Source organism: Paramisgurnus dabryanus, chromosome 1, assembly GCF_030506205.2.
Source record: "Paramisgurnus dabryanus chromosome 1, PD_genome_1.1, whole genome shotgun sequence".
Lineage (NCBI taxonomy): Eukaryota > Metazoa > Chordata > Actinopteri > Cypriniformes > Cobitidae > Paramisgurnus > Paramisgurnus dabryanus.
The window spans coordinates 12,607,466-12,623,469 of NC_133337.1; the positions used below are offsets into that span (position 1 = coordinate 12,607,466).

At 36.9% G+C, this 16,004-nt stretch overlaps 1 protein-coding gene across 3 annotated transcripts; it reads left to right on the forward strand.

Annotated features, from left to right (window-relative positions):
* The first annotated feature begins 880 nt into the window (after positions 1–880).
* Positions 881–15,984, forward strand: LOC135747138 (small lysine-rich protein 1). 3 transcript variants are annotated; one of them, XM_065265817.2, is made up of 5 exons: positions 881–987; positions 10,917–10,956; positions 12,446–12,489; positions 15,181–15,240; positions 15,394–15,984. In XM_065265817.2, the coding sequence occupies exons 4-5, from the start codon at positions 15,238–15,240 to the stop codon at positions 15,643–15,645; spliced, it is 255 nt and encodes an 84-aa protein (XP_065121889.1). In that variant the 5' UTR covers positions 881–987; positions 10,917–10,956; positions 12,446–12,489; positions 15,181–15,237; the 3' UTR covers positions 15,646–15,984. The 3 variants fall into 3 exon arrangements, with proteins under 3 accessions (XP_065121889.1, XP_065121888.1, XP_065121891.1); XM_065265819.2 differs by lacking the exons at positions 881–987; positions 10,917–10,956; positions 12,446–12,489 and adding an exon at positions 14,908–14,975; XM_065265816.2 differs by lacking the exons at positions 881–987; positions 10,917–10,956; positions 12,446–12,489 and having other exon boundaries at positions 14,617–15,240; positions 15,394–15,981.
* The last annotated feature ends 20 nt before the right edge of the window (positions 15,985–16,004 follow it).

The window sequence follows — 16,004 nt, forward strand, 5'->3', positions numbered from 1 at the left end:
CACAAGATGGAGACTGTGTGCTTGTGGAAAAAATCCTTGTGACTAAGAAAAGTAAAAAGTGCAGCTGTATGAAATCAGTACTTTACTGTGTTGAGGGAGGTGACTTAAAGGCCACAAGTACAACAACATTGAAAGCTGGGTTTGAAGTGCATCAGGGTTACTCAAATATTTAATTGTCTGCATTTATTGCAACGACTCTGATGAGCTTTGGGGGCTTGACTTTGTACTTAAAGCTCTTTATTTAAATTGCATAGTTTTAAGGCTTTTTAATAAAATAAAATTACAAACACAAAAATCCCAACCAACTTGTGAATCTGTCACTTTTAGTGTCTTGAGAAAAAAAACCCCGCTGCAGCTTCAGTGGCTCAAGTGTTAAATACAGTACTTGCCATTTGTACCTGAAATCTTTGTTTAAGTGATGTACAGTTAAAGCTCTTTAATTATATAAAACATATAATTATAACAACACCACCTCAAAAGACCTAGCAAAGCATCACAGTCTCTGGGTTTGTCACAGTCTCCTTAAAGGGACACTCCACATTTTTTGAGAATATGCTCATATACTCTTATTCTGGCGTAATAATCAAGGACTTTGCTGCCATAACATGGCTGCAGGAGGCGCAATGATATTACGCACTGCTGGAAAATAGTCCCCTGCCATTGAAAGTTACTATGGGGACTATTTTCGGCTCCTGTGTAGTATAATTGCGCCTCCTGCAGCAATGTTACAGCAGCAAAGTCCTTGATTATTACGCCAGAATGAGAGTATATGAGCATAGCCTAGAAAATAGGAACTTTTAATTTTCTGTCTGTCTTAGTACACAATGAAACTACAGAAGAGTCAAGTTTTCAATAGGAAAGATATCAAAACTCTTTGGGTTTTTTAGGTGCAATGCTAATGGACTAATCAGATTCTATGGATTGTGCTAAGCTATGCTAAAACTGCTAGCTTCAGACCCGGAGATCGGCTGAAGGGATTCCAAAACGGTAAGAATCCAATGTTTAACTCTAGGGGAGCTGGAAAATTTAACTATTTTCAAAAAAAAGTGGAGTGTCCCTTTAAAGCAACACTATGTAGTTTTTTTAACCTTTAAATAATGTCTCTAAAATTATTTCAGTGACAACAACTTTTAACTGGACAAATTGTACTGTTGCTGCAACCTGAGCAGCCTCCTAGCTGCTACAAGTACACTCTGAAAGTGGTGGTGGAGGGTAGAGCACACAGCCCCGCCCCTCCCCCTGCCTGCAGAAGAGTGTCTGATACCAGTGTAACGGGGTGATATGAGTTCGAGACTGCATTTCCCATAAGGCTATGCAGTAGCGTAATGTTTACGTCAGCACGCACTATAAATAGACGCACGGTAGCATAGCGTGTCTTCCTCTTTCATTCATTGATTCTGCCAACAAGCAAACATTATTATAAGGTATTTGTGCTTGATTGTGTTTGCTTGTGTAATTATATGGGGTGTGCAGTAGCATAACATGCTCTCGTTTCATTTATGCATTGATGTATACAAGTATTTGCTTACTAAGTGATTTGCGCTTCACGCTGTCTGTAGGTACTATAAATAGACTCATAGTAGTGTGGATTGCTTTCACCTCATTTGTCGGGTCTACAAACAAGCTTGTCGATCTTCAGGTAATGGGTCTCTATGACTATGGAAGGGTATATTTTAAGTATGCCAGCTAATTAATGCCAAGTAGTTGATCGCTTATGTTTAGAATTGTTTGTGTGTTTATAGGTTACTGTTCATTTAATTTAATGCGGGGTATAAGGCATCTTCATGTACGGATTTTATTGTTAAGGTAATGAGAATTTATAAAGAAATTGGTAGGTTAAAGGGGTAGAAAGAAAAGTGTTTTATGATGTTGTCATCTTTCAGAAAACTGTGCGTGTTAATGGTGATTGGCCTGACGACAGAGTCTTCAAAGAGTATGAGTGATGTATGAGCGAAATGCTTGTTAGAGGTAATGAGTATTAATAAGTCTTTCTGTTTATATGCTAAAAGAAGTTTTTGCTCATTAAGGTTGTTTTGTAGGTTCCTTTTTAATAGAAGAAACAACCGGTTGGTTTTAATTCTGTCTTTCACAGATCCAGATATATTTTTAAGGTATTTTCTTAATTTGGTAAAACCTCCTAATTTAATTTAAGGGTTGATTTAAGGAATTCATATTTAGTGTTTGTTTTACAGGTCAAGCACGACTATTGTTACTATTTTATATTTTGATTTTTGTGGTGAATTTCCCCTTTCTCATTATATAAGTGATTTATGATTTATTATTAGTATTTGTGTAATGATTTGAGTGTTTTTATTCATTATTATTTTTATTTTATTTTTGTGAAATGTATGATTAATTTTGTTTCCTCTTTTTGTAGTTTTCATCCTTTCTGACTCTCGGCAGCACAGGGGCTTCCCTTGTGGGTGCGACTGGCACTGGTGCGGTGGTGGGATATTCTTGTGACGTGGCACCTTTTATTGTGTGCTGTGATTGCTGTGTTGAAGTGGGGTTGCATTGCAGTGGTTGTATATCCTTCACAATTCCAGTGGTGCCTTTTAAGGAGCCCTGTGATTTTGTCATGAGAGTATAAATATTTTTCTACATCATGAGGTGTGCCATAGTGTTTTAAATATTTTATCATGTTATGTGGAATTAGAAGTTTTGTATTATAAATAAAACTGCTTGTAAAAGTGATCATTGCTATTACCGTCTGTGGCATTTAACTTATATATTTAAATACCGGCCAGGTCAGGTTGGTTACAATTGGCGTAGTCGGACAGGATTTTTTTTTTCTCTTTCTCTTTTTTTTTCCTTTTATTTAATTCTCTAATTGTTTTTTGGGGGATCACCACATATTGTTGGTAAGTAACAGGTACATGTACTAGTAGCAATAGTCGTGCAAGAAGATAGCTGTCTTGATTCCCTTAGAAGCCGCCTCCTCCTGAATTATCTTGACTTCTCTTTGAACTCTTTTCCAGCATGTCTGAAGATTTGCAGCAAGAATTAACGGACCTGCGTGAACAGCTGCGTAGTTTGCAAACATTGAATGATCAATTGAGGAGTCAAGCATTACCATCCAGCGGACATGTTGTAAATTCATCCTCCTCAAACCCTAATACTCCTCCAATGTCTCTTCACAGGGCGCTGTATGTTCCTAGAGAGAGAAAGTGCCCACGTTTTTATGGACATTCAGATTCATCATCCGTGACTGTGGAGGAGTGGATTGAGGAAGCTACTATGTGTATCGAGGGTAGAGGTTGGTCAGATAGGGAACAAGTATTGTTTATACTGGATCATTTAGGAGGGGAAGCAAGGATGGAGGTAAAGCTCCGTCCTGCTGCTCAGAGGGAGAGACCAGAACTTATTTTTAATGTTTTAAAAGATATGTATCATGGTAAACAAACTTTTGTGCAGTTACAGCAGAAATTTTTTGAGAGAAAACAACAGGAAGGAGAGTCTCTTATGGAGTTTTCCCATTCCTTAATGTCATTAATGGATGCAGTCTTAAGTAGTAATCCTAACAGTGTTCCTAATGATGACCAGGTGCTTCGAGATCAATTTGTGGAGCATGTAAGGGATGTTACTTTACGACGTGAACTCAGACGATTTGTGAGGCAAAAGCCTTCTTGTTCCTTACTAGATGTAAGAGGTGAAGCAATTAGGTGGGTGGAGGAAGGAGAAATAGCGACTGTTACGTTAGTACCACAATCATGGTGTAATAAGACTCAAGGTAGAGTAGTTCAGTTTGACAAGAAAATAAATAGGTTTGGGGAGTCTACTGAATTCAATGAAATTAAAGATATGCTTAAGAGTCAGCAAAAACAGATAGACGCTATTACTAAGTGCCTTAACGAACTTAAGCCTACCTCTGATAATCCCCCTTCTTCTCCTAGAGTGAACACTCGAAGATGCTTGCGCTGTAATAAGCTTGGCCATATTGCCAGATATTGTCGTCAGCCTTGGCCTATTGATGGTAGTTCTAGACCACTAACAGTTGATATCAGTGAAGTTTCAACTGAAGAGCCTTTAAACTAGTACCCTCTGTTGTTATGAGCCACACAACAGAAGAGGGTAGTAATGGCTCAAAGTCATCGATGTCAGCATGTCCTTCTGTTTTACAACGTTTGGTTGGCCAGTGTCCAACAGTAACTGTTCAGATGGGGAAAGTCACCGTTCCCTGCCTCTTGGACACTGGTTCAATGGTAACTACGATAACTGAATCATTCTTTAATAGCCATTTTAAATCATTAGGTGAAGAGGTTCTTAAAGAATGTAGTTGGCTTCAGTTGAAAGCAGCAAATGGTCTAGAAATCCCATATGTTGGGTATTTTGAGACAGATATGTTAGTGTTGGGACAAACTATTTTGAAAAGAGGTGTTTTGGTAGTTAAAGATTCTGTTGACACTGTTTTGCATCAAGGGAGGGTGCTCACTCCAGGATTGCTGGGAATGAATGTTATTGGCCAATGTTATAGTGAATTGTTTGAACAGCATGGCGCAGCATTGTTTTCAGCACCTTTAGTTAAACAAGCTGAGCCAGGATGGAAGGATGCCTTATTGGAGTGTCAGAGAGCCGAGAACACCCATACAGCCGGCTTTGTGGGTCATGTACGAGTGCAGTCTGATTATCCACTGCAGATTCCGGCAGGCACGTTAAGGTTAGTACCGACCTCTTGTCCGAAAGGTTTTGGTTGCAAAAATACAGTTGCATTATTGGAACCACAGGAATCAGGAAGTAATGGGTTACCACCAGGGATTTTGATTTCCCCTGCTTTGGTTCAGTTAAATCAAGGTTTGGCACTGATCCCTGTAATAAATATTAGTACTGTCTCTGTCAGTTTGCAACCAAAAACTAGATTGGGAACATTGGTCAGGGCGGAACTAATTCCTTCGCAATGTCAGGGTTTCTGTTTTGAAAAAGTAGGTAACACACATACGGTCATAGTTCAATCTCAAATGTCCGTTTCTACTGCAGAATCTGACATTGACTTGGAATTACCAGGGCTTTCGGAATCCGAACAAGGGTTAGTTAAGGATCTCTTAGCCCGGTATAGTGATGTTTTTTCAAAAAACGATGGCGATCTTGGATGTACTTCATTAATTGAGCATCACATACCCTTGACGGATGATATTCCAGTGCGCCAACGCTACCGTAGACTTCCGCCGAGCCAGTTTGAGGCTGCCAAAGCTCATATTAAGCAGCTGTTGGATGGCCAAGTCATTAGGGAGAGTTGCAGTCCTTACGCATCCCCCATAGTGTTAGTTAAAAAGAAAGATGGCTCCTTACGAATGTGTGTTGATTATCGACAGTTGAACGCTAAAACTCGTAAAGATGCGTTTCCTTTACCTAGGATAGAGGAATCTTTGGATGCGTTGACTGGTGCAAAATGGTTCTCGACACTTGACTTGGCCAGTGGCTACAATCAAGTTCCGGTAGCAGAAGGGGATAAGCCTAAGACTGCTTTTTGTACACCTTTTGGTTTGTTTGAGTTTAATAGGATGCCATTTGGATTGTGTAATGCTCCAAGCACTTTTCAGCGATTAATGGAGAGGATTTTTGGTGATCAGAGTTTTCAATCCTTGTTGTTATATTTGGATGACGTGATCATTTTTTCATCCTATATAGATCAACACTTGCAACGTCTTGAATTAGTCCTACATCGTTTAAGACAACAGAATCTCAAGATTAAACTTAGTAAGTGTTGTTTCTTTCGCCCTGAAGTCCATTATTTGGGTCATGTTGTTTCTGCTGCAGGTGTAGGAACTGATCCCGATAAGGTGGCAACTGTGGTAAACTGGAGACGACCGGAGAATGTTCAGGAGCTCCGATCGTTTCTAGGATTTGCTAGTTATTACCGGCGGTTTATTAAGGGTTTTTCTAGTGTTGCAGGTGCCTTGAATCGCTTAGTTGCAGAAGTTGCCTCTAATCGAAAAGGCAAGTCATCAAAGATGTGTCTAAAGAACAGCTGGACTGAAGATTGTGAGTATGCCTTCCAAACATTAAAAGGGCTGTTAACAAGTGCTCCCATCCTGGCTTATGCAGATTTTAGTAGACCTTTTGTTTTGGAAGTGGATGCAAGCCATCAAGGATTGGGAGCAGTTTTGTCACAAGACTATCAGGGCAAGCTTAGACCTATTGCCTTCGCAAGTCGAGGTTTACGGCCATCTGAGCGCAATATGCAGAACTATAGTTCAATGAAATTGGAATTTCTTGCTCTAAAATGGGCCGTAGCTGACAAATTTAGAGACTACTTGATTGGGCATAAGTGTATTGTTTACACTGATAATAATCCTTTAAGCCATTATCAGACAGCTAAACTTGGAGCATTGGAGCAGCGTTGGGTTGGACAGCTTTCTGACTTTGATTTGGAGGTGAAGTATAAGCCTGGCCGATATAATGGCAATGCTGATGCATTGTCCAGACAATATACAGCTTCAATGGCTGAGATTTCAGTGACCACACCTATTCCAGAGATGGTAAGACAATGTGTCACCACTCAAAAGTCTATATTGACCATTGACACTATTTCTGCTCTTCCCCTCCAATCTAAGACCAGTTTAAGGGAATTTCAGGAATTAGATCCAGTCATCGGTCGGTTTTTGGTCTATTGGGAGCGTCAGAAGCCCCCAACACAACAGGAGAGGAGTTTTGAACCTTCTGCAGTGACTGAGTTAGTTCGCCAGTGGCAAAGGCTAATGAAGGTTGATGGTGTGTTGTATAGACGGTTTCAGGCCCCAGGTGGACATAAGGAGTTTCGTCAAGTAGTGTTACCTCAGTGTTTAAGGGAAGAAGTGTTAGGTAGCCTGCATGATGATCACGGCCATCAGGGGGTGGAGCGGACCGCTAGCTTAGTCAGAACACGATGTTACTGGCCTGGGATGTACAAGTTTATTGAGAATTGGTGCAAGCAATGTGAGCGCTGTATTTTAGCAAAAGAAGTTCGACCGAAAGTTCGAAGTTTCATGGGTCACCTTACAGCAGAAAGGCCATTGGACATCTTGGCCATTGACTTCACATTGTTGGAACCATCATCCAATGGAACTGAGAATGTGTTGGTCATGACTGATGTTTTCTCAAAATTTACTCAAGCCATACCAACAAAAGATCAAACGGCGCAGACTGTAGCACGAGTGTTGGTTGAGCATTGGTTTCATTTGTTTGGGTTACCGAGGCAAATTCATTCCGATCAGGGCCGATGCTTTGAGAGTAAAATTATTCAAGAATTGTGCAGAATCTATGGCATTGTTAAAACTCGTACAACACCATATAGGCCTCAAGGCAATGGTCAATGTGAGAGATTTAATAGAACGATGCATGATTTATTGCGAACACTTCCTGTTGAAAAGAAATATCATTGGCCAGAGTTTCTTTCACAAGTGGTGTTTGCTTACAACACTACAGAGCATCAGTCTACAGGCTATTCTCCTTATGTTCTTATGTTTGGGGAGGAACCCCAGCTACCAATTGATTTTATTTTAGGCCAAGATAATCTGGAGCCTAGTGGAGAACCATGGATAGTTCAACATAGAGAGAATGTGGAACAAATATTCAACAGCGCTAGGGCCCGCTTGAAAGCCGCAGCAGCTCAACGTGCTCGATCAAATAATGAGAAGGTGCATCATGACTCTTTGCAAGAGGGTCAGTTAGTGTATCGAAGGTCCCATAAGGTTAGAGGGAGAAATAAGATTCAGGATGTGTGGGATCCAACACTTTATAGGGTTGTTCAGGGTTCAGATGGTCCAGTGTATTCTGTATGTCCAGCTGATGGTACTGGTTCAGTTAAAAGAATACATCGATGTGAGTTGCGTCCTGTTCCTAGTTCTTGTGATCCAGGGCTACCTCTGAATATGAGAGATGAAGAACTTGATTCAAACACAGAGTCTGTATTGATTATATCCGAGTCAATGGATGAGGTAGGGTTGCAGGACGAAAGTGTAGAAAGTTCTTTATCTAGATCTCCAAGTGTTGTATTACCATCTCCAGAGTGTAATCGTGGATTAAGACGTACCCAGAGATCTACTGCAGGATGTCATCGGAACCCATATCATCTTCCCCAGTCTGTTTGTACTAATGATCAAAGAGCTCTCCCTGTGACAAGGCCATCCAACAATCCCCAAAGTTGTTTGTTTAGACCATGGGTGTGAAACCTAGGTTTATCGACGGGACGTCGTTTTCTTTTGAGGGGGTGGATTGTAACGGGGTGATATGAGTTCGAGACTGCATTTCCCATAAGGCTATGCAGTAGCGTAATGTTTACGTCAGCACGCACTATAAATAGACGCACGGTAGCATAGCGTGTCTTCCTCTTTCATTCATTGATTCTGCCAACAAGCAAACATTATTATAAGGTATTTGTGCTTGATTGTGTTTGCTTGTGTAATTATATGGGGTGTGCAGTAGCATAACATGCTCTCGTTTCATTTATGCATTGATGTATACAAGTATTTGCTTACTAAGTGATTTGCGCTTCACGCTGTCTGTAGGTACTATAAATAGACTCATAGTAGTGTGGATTGCTTTCACCTCATTTGTCGGGTCTACAAACAAGCTTGTCGATCTTCAGGTAATGGGTCTCTATGACTATGGAAGGGTATATTTTAAGTATGCCAGCTAATTAATGCCAAGTAGTTGATCGCTTATGTTTAGAATTGTTTGTGTGTTTATAGGTTACTGTTCATTTAATTTAATGCGGGGTATAAGGCATCTTCATGTACGGATTTTATTGTTAAGGTAATGAGAATTTATAAAGAAATTGGTAGGTTAAAGGGGTAGAAAGAAAAGTGTTTTATGATGTTGTCATCTTTCAGAAAACTGTGCGTGTTAATGGTGATTGGCCTGACGACAGAGTCTTCAAAGAGTATGAGTGATGTATGAGCGAAATGCTTGTTAGATGTAATGAGTATTAATAAGTCTTTCTGTTTATATGCTAAAAGAAGTTTTTGCTCATTAAGGTTGTTTTGTAGGTTCCTTTTTAATAGAAGAAACAACCGGTTGGTTTTAATTCTGTCTTTCACAGATCCAGATATATTTTTAAGGTATTTTCTTAATTTGGTAAAACCTCCTAATTTAATTTAAGGGTTGATTTAAGGAATTCATATTTAGTGTTTGTTTTACAGGTCAAGCACGACTATTGTTACTATTTTATATTTTGATTTTTGTGGTGAATTTCCCCTTTCTCATTATATAAGTGATTTATGATTTATTATTAGTATTTGTGTAATGATTTGAGTGTTTTTATTCATTATTATTTTTATTTTATTTTTGTGAAATGTATGATTAATTTTGTTTCCTCTTTTTGTAGTTTTCATCCTTTCTGACTCTCGGCAGCACAGGGGCTTCCCTTGTGGGTGCGACTGGCACTGGTGCGGTGGTGGGATATTCTTGTGACGTGGCACCTTTTATTGTGTGCTGTGATTGCTGTGTTGAAGTGGGGTTGCATTGCAGTGGTTGTATATCCTTCACAATTCCAGTGGTGCCTTTTAAGGAGCCCTGTGATTTTGTCATGAGAGTATAAATATTTTTCTACATCATGAGGTGTGCCATAGTGTTTTAAATATTTTATCATGTTATGTGGAATTAGAAGTTTTGTATTATAAATAAAACTGCTTGTAAAAGTGATCATTGCTATTACCGTCTGTGGCATTTAACTTATATATTTAAATACCGGCCAGGTCAGGTTGGTTACACCAGGCACTGTTGTGCTTTTCAACCACATGGGAGAGCTGTAAGTCATTTTTACATGGAAACTACATAGTGTTGCTTTAAGGTTACTTTAACTTCGTTATCAGTTTGCTAATCATAGTGATAAAAAATAACTGTCTGTGCTCCCCTAAAAACCTAACGTGCAAATTACTTGGACCTGAACCCGTATGTGGCAGACCACAGCGTCACCTAATGTGTGGTATAGTTCTTCATTTTAACACTTTGAATTTCATCATTTGCAATGTTTAGTTGCATCTTTAGTGATTTTGAAATTGTCTTGTCCAAATAATTTTTTAAGTGAAACTTTTTGCCACAAAAGCTTAAATACACATGTATGTCTTTAACTGCAGTAAAATGTAAAAACACAGTAACGTAAATATTCTATAATCATTTAAGTATTTTTTACGTGTTGTATTGTTAAAATAATTTCATAAATATATGTTTTTCAACAAGTATAGGCAAGATAAGCGTATTGCATGGCGCCGACTTGTGGAAATTAATGTGAGGTACACCTTGGACATTTTCTATGGCTTCAATTGTGGAATTTCATTAAATCAGTTACTTTATTTTTATGAATTGCTGTTTAAGTCTTGCAAATTGTGCTTTTATTTTCTGACGCGTTTAAATAATTACATAAATACTTTATTTTAAAACATAACCAAGAGTACTGTATCTGCGATTAATGGGAAGTAGCTTACTCCTAAAACAAAAGGAAGACCACAGTATTGTAAATATTCAATAATCACTTAAGTATTTATTTTTCTTTTACAAGCTGTTTTCTGTATGCGTTATTAAAATATTTTTTCTAAATATATGTTTTTTTTTTTTTTTTACAATATAAGCAAAAAAAAAATTATAACGTGGCGCTCTCTTGTGATTATGTATGCGAAGTACAGTCATTTAGGCGTTTCTCTGGCTCATTTAATTAGTTACTTTATTTTTATGGCATAAGTTAGTAGTCGTGAATATAGGGGTTTCGTCTTCTGATTCGTTGAAATAATTACAGAATTTGAGGACTATCTGTAAATCTCCCGTAGTGGTTTTTGGAAAGTAAAACATGCATATATCCAACTGCAGTTTAAAAGGGAAAACCACAGTATTGTAAATATTCATAATAACTTAATAATTGTTTTATATTTTTTTATTTCTCATGTTGTATTCCGTCTGCATTGCTAAATAATTTCATGAATATATGTTTTTTTTAACAACTATAGGCAGATCCGCGTGCATGTCGCCCTCCTGTGGTGATTTATGGTAAGTACACCTAAAATAAAAGGAAAAACCACAGTATTGTAAATATTCTATAATCACTTAAGTATTTATGTTTATTTTAAAAGCTGTTTTCTGTCTGCGTTATTAAAATAATTTCCTAAATATATGTTTTTTTTACAATATATTTTAACAATTATAAGCACTAAGCATATAAAAGTATTACATGGCGGCTTCTTATGGTTATTTACGCGAAGTACAGTCATTTAGGCGTTTCTCTGGCTCAGTTATTAGTTACTTTATTTTTATGGTATAGTATTTGTTCATATAGAGGTTTCGTCTTTTGATTCTTTGAAATAATTACAGAATTTCTTTATTTTAAAATATTAGTGAGAGGACCATATTCGCACGGCGCTCTCCTGTGGTGATTTTTGGAAAGTAACATGTCTTTACTCGTATCCAACTGCAGAAAAAGGGGAAAACCACAGTATTGTAAATATTCATAATTACTTAATATTTTTTATATTCTTTTTAAAAATAATTTTTATTTCTCACGTTGTATTCTGTCTGCATTGTTAAAATAATTTAATTAATATGGTTTTTTTAACAACTTTAGGCAGATCGGCGTGCATGGCGCCCTCTTGTGGTAGTTGTGGTAGACGTGATGTACACCTTAAACATTTTCTAAGGCTTCAATTGTGGAATTTCATTAAATCAGTTACTTTATTTGTTTGAATTTCTGTTTAAGTCGTGCAAATTGGGTTCTTATTTTCTGACGCGTTTAAATAATTACATAAATACTTTATTTTAAAACATTAGCGAGAGGACCGTATCTGCGCGGCGCCCTCCTGTGGTGATTTATGGGAAGTACACCTAAAAAAAGGGAAAAACCACAGTATTGTAATATTCTATAATCACTTAAATATTTAAAATAATTTACTAAATATATGGGTTTTTTTAACAATGTATTTTAACAATTATAAGCTGATAAAAGTATTACATGGCGGCTTCTTGTGGTTATTTATTCGAAGTACAGTCATTTAGGCGTTTCTCTGGCTAATTTAATTAGTTACTTTATTTTTATGGTATAGTAGTCGTGCATATAGAGGTTTCGTCTTCTGATTCGTTGAAATAATTACAGAATTTCTTTATTTTAAAATATTAGTGAGAGGACCATATTCGCACTGCGCTCTCCTCTAGTGATTTTTGGAGAGTAAAACATGTATGTTTTCACTCATATCCAACTGCAGTAAAAGGGAAAACCACAGTATTGTACAAGACATTTTTTTCTCGTTTGACTGCAGTATTTCTTATACCATATATATTTTTCTTTTCAGTATTGGATCATTTAGTCATGCACAGTTATTTTCTGTTGATTTGTTGAAGTAATTACATAATATAAATATATTTTATCTTGTGTGAGTAACCTAACTGCATGGCGCCCCACTGTGGTGATTTGTGGAAAATACACCTGAAGCGTTTTATGCCTCTATTTTTTATATAATATTGTAAATATATTATTTTAAAACAATAGTGAGAGGACCTTAACTGCGCGGCGCCCTCCTATGGTAAATTACGGTAAGTACACCTAAAACTAGTATGTCTTAAAAGTCTGTAAAAATCACTTAATTATTTCTATAAAATTAAATGTTGTAATGTCTGCGTTGTTAAAATAATTTAATAATATGTTTTAACAACTATAGGCAGATAAACTTACTGCATGTTGTGCCCTCTTGTGATTATTTGTGTGAAGTACATGTAGAAATGTATATAGCTTACACAGCAGAATATTTTATTTAAATATTTAACTTATTATTTGGATGTATTGCATCACTTATTCGTGCACAGGGAATTTACTTTTGATTCGTTGAAATTATTACATTACTAGACTATTACTATTACATTCCTATTCCGCAGCAACGACACAGAACAAACCGAACGGTAAGAGTAGGCTACAAGATGTGTGAATTAAAGGAGAAGTGCACAATCTCTGAAAGCCAATGTTGACATTTGAAATAAGCTAAACAAACACACCCTACCCCAATAGAATCAGGATCTTCTTTTGATAGACCCACCCCACACATACGCACCACTTGGCTACAAGTGTGTTTTGGTTCTCGGCCCGACTCCTTTTTCCAAAGCGTTTCTCAAAAATCGTACACCCCGCCTTTAGCCTCTTTCACAATAATTTACCAGTAAATACAAAAATGTGCAGTTCACACATGCATTTACCAGAATTAATTTACCAGTAAATACAAAAATATGCTGTTCACACATGCAGTGTGAACTCAGGATTGTATTTGTAAACAATGGCGGGATATGACTTAATACCCACGATCCGTATTATGTTGTTTTCACATCTGTGGCAAAAGCTGATGGTCACATAGTTGCTCTTAACCATTGCTTGAGGCGACGTCAAACGGCACCTGCGTTAGGCCTACTGTACTTTAAAAATCATATCAAAATTGCTTTTTTCAGTAAATACATTTTGAAAAAATATATATTGGCATTAGATGAAAATGCAGTCATGCACAGAATAGATTTTCAATGAATCACAGCCCAGACATAATTTAGTGATAATTTCCCTGAAATCAAATTGTTTTTGCAAGTCAATAAAATCCAACTATTTTACGTTTTTATTGAATTAGTTTAACTTATTCTAACTTTATTTTAAAAGTTACAGACTCATCACTAGTTACTGAGGTTTATACTTGAACACAGAAATGCAACAGTAAAAAGTGTGTACAGTCGAGAAGAAATCGAGTAGTCTCATATTTGGGTCAGTCAGTACACAAAGGTAAATGCACAAAAATGTTTTACCTGTCATTTAAATACAGTGTGGAATACTGCAATAGGGCTGCTATAAAATTCAATCATAGTATTAAAACTATTTTCTATCACACCCTCATTGGGGGCTAAGCGTTCTTAATATTTAAAACCTAGAATTGCTCTGCGTAAATTATCCTTAACTGGCACCATCCCTTGAGCGGGACACCTGAGTTTATTTCAATATTTTGCATAAAAATGTTTATCTTTTGTTGGAAACTCAAAGAGTGTAGTTTTCATATTTCATCACAATTTTGGGAGGATTACGACGTAGCGAGAGTTCGCTTCTAAAAGGTCACGGGCCCACAACTAGGCCAAAATTGTTTTTACATATTTATAACACTAAACCCCTACTCTTAACCTAAAAAATCTTAATAAATTATATATCACCGGAAAGCTCTCAGAAGGTAGTTTTCATATTTAAAGGTCATTTGATGATAGAAATAATTTAGTGACAGTTCTTGTTACATGACCTCCCCCCCTATATTTCTTCATAACACTTTATCCTATTATAAATCTTCAAAAATGTTGACAAACAATGTATCATTGGAAAGCTCTAAGAATGTAGTTTTCATATTTCAAAACACCTAGTGGCCGTTGTTGGTAAAACCACTTAAAGTGTGAAGCAAACCAAATTTTTTGTATTTTTAACTTGAAATTTGAATTACTTGAGACTTTTGGCTTCATGTTCACATTATTACTTTTGCGATACATTTACATTTTTATAATTTTATTTATAAAATAAATATGTTTTTGTATTTTTTGTATTTATTAAAATAAATTTAAACTTTTTTATTTACTATTTTCACTTCCAGGTACCTTAAATTGTCTTCTTTAAAACAAGACCAAGATTAGGCTTCTATACCAAAAAATGCCAGTGTTATATTAATTTGAAGGGGTAGTTTCACCCCCCACTAAAAAGGGATTTGTGCCAGTTAAGGGGTAAACAGACTATTTTGTGTGACTAGGTAAACAGAAGATGCTGTTACAGCCACTGCGAGTGTTCATCTGCCTCCTTGCTTCCACTGTTCTCTATTTTAAAAACTAAAATATGGTCACCCCTTACTTCAGAAGAATTATGTGACAACAAACGAAACCTGGTCCAACCTGAAAAGCCAGTCGTGGATGAATCCCACAAACAAGCTCCCATGATGCGTCACTAAGACAACACCACACACAAACACAACAACACAATAAAATACCTCAGAGACAAACTGAATGGGATCTTACGCTCGCTGGTAGGACAGTCTTTGTGTGGAACTTCTGTGACAGATCATAAAAATAATGTTGTACTCTTAACAATCTGCAGAAAACCTAATGCCTTTTTACATGCATTGGAAACAGTATGTGTAGAGACGCCACAGATTTAATCTGTTTGAAATCTGTTGGTAGAAAATTTGGCAACCACTTCCGCTTCTGTAAGAAATGTTTTGTTTCCTGCAGTGGGCAACTTAACCATCTAACATCTCAGCTATCGTTTCACGGAAAGGCACTTGAATAATGGTAAGATATTCATTTACTGTATGTTATCTTTTAAATTTTGTTAAAAGGCTAGAGAGCAAATATCTGTGAAATACTATGATAGTAGATATTTCCAAACAGATCAAATCCTTTGTAGACCAACAGTACTGAGTGCATGTAATGTACATTTTACAGCCTCCAGGTACCAAACTATCAAAATCTCAAAGTGCAAAACCTGCCACAAAAAGCAAAAAGAAGCACTCCTCTAAGAAACAATCTACAAAACCCCCCAAAAAGGATGTGGATATTCTGAGTCCAGCTGCCATGGAAAACATCTACTACATCTCTCATAATGCCATGGACTGCTTGGAGTTCAGAGGCTTTGGTTGGCCTGGGGCCTCCAAGAAGAAAGGAAAGAAAGGGAAAAAACGAAAAGGAAAGAAATGATGCTGCTCGCTTAATTTGCATATGCCTAATCGATACAGAGAACAGTGAATATTTTCAGCTTTTGATCCAGTCGAACCAGTTTAATTCCATAATTTTAGCGCAATGTGTTTGTTGAATGCAAATGTCAGAGAAACTGTTATTTAATATCCGCTTATTTGGAACCCTGGGAGAAAATAAAACTTGTTGCAGTTTACCATACGTTTCATGTTGTATATTAAACAGCAGAGATTTCATTTAATCAAGAATTAAAGGGGACATATCATAAAAATCTGACTTTTTCCATGTTTAAGTGCTATAATTGGGTCCCCAGTGCTTCCATCAAGACACTGTGAAAAAGATCAATCCAGTACCTTAATTTT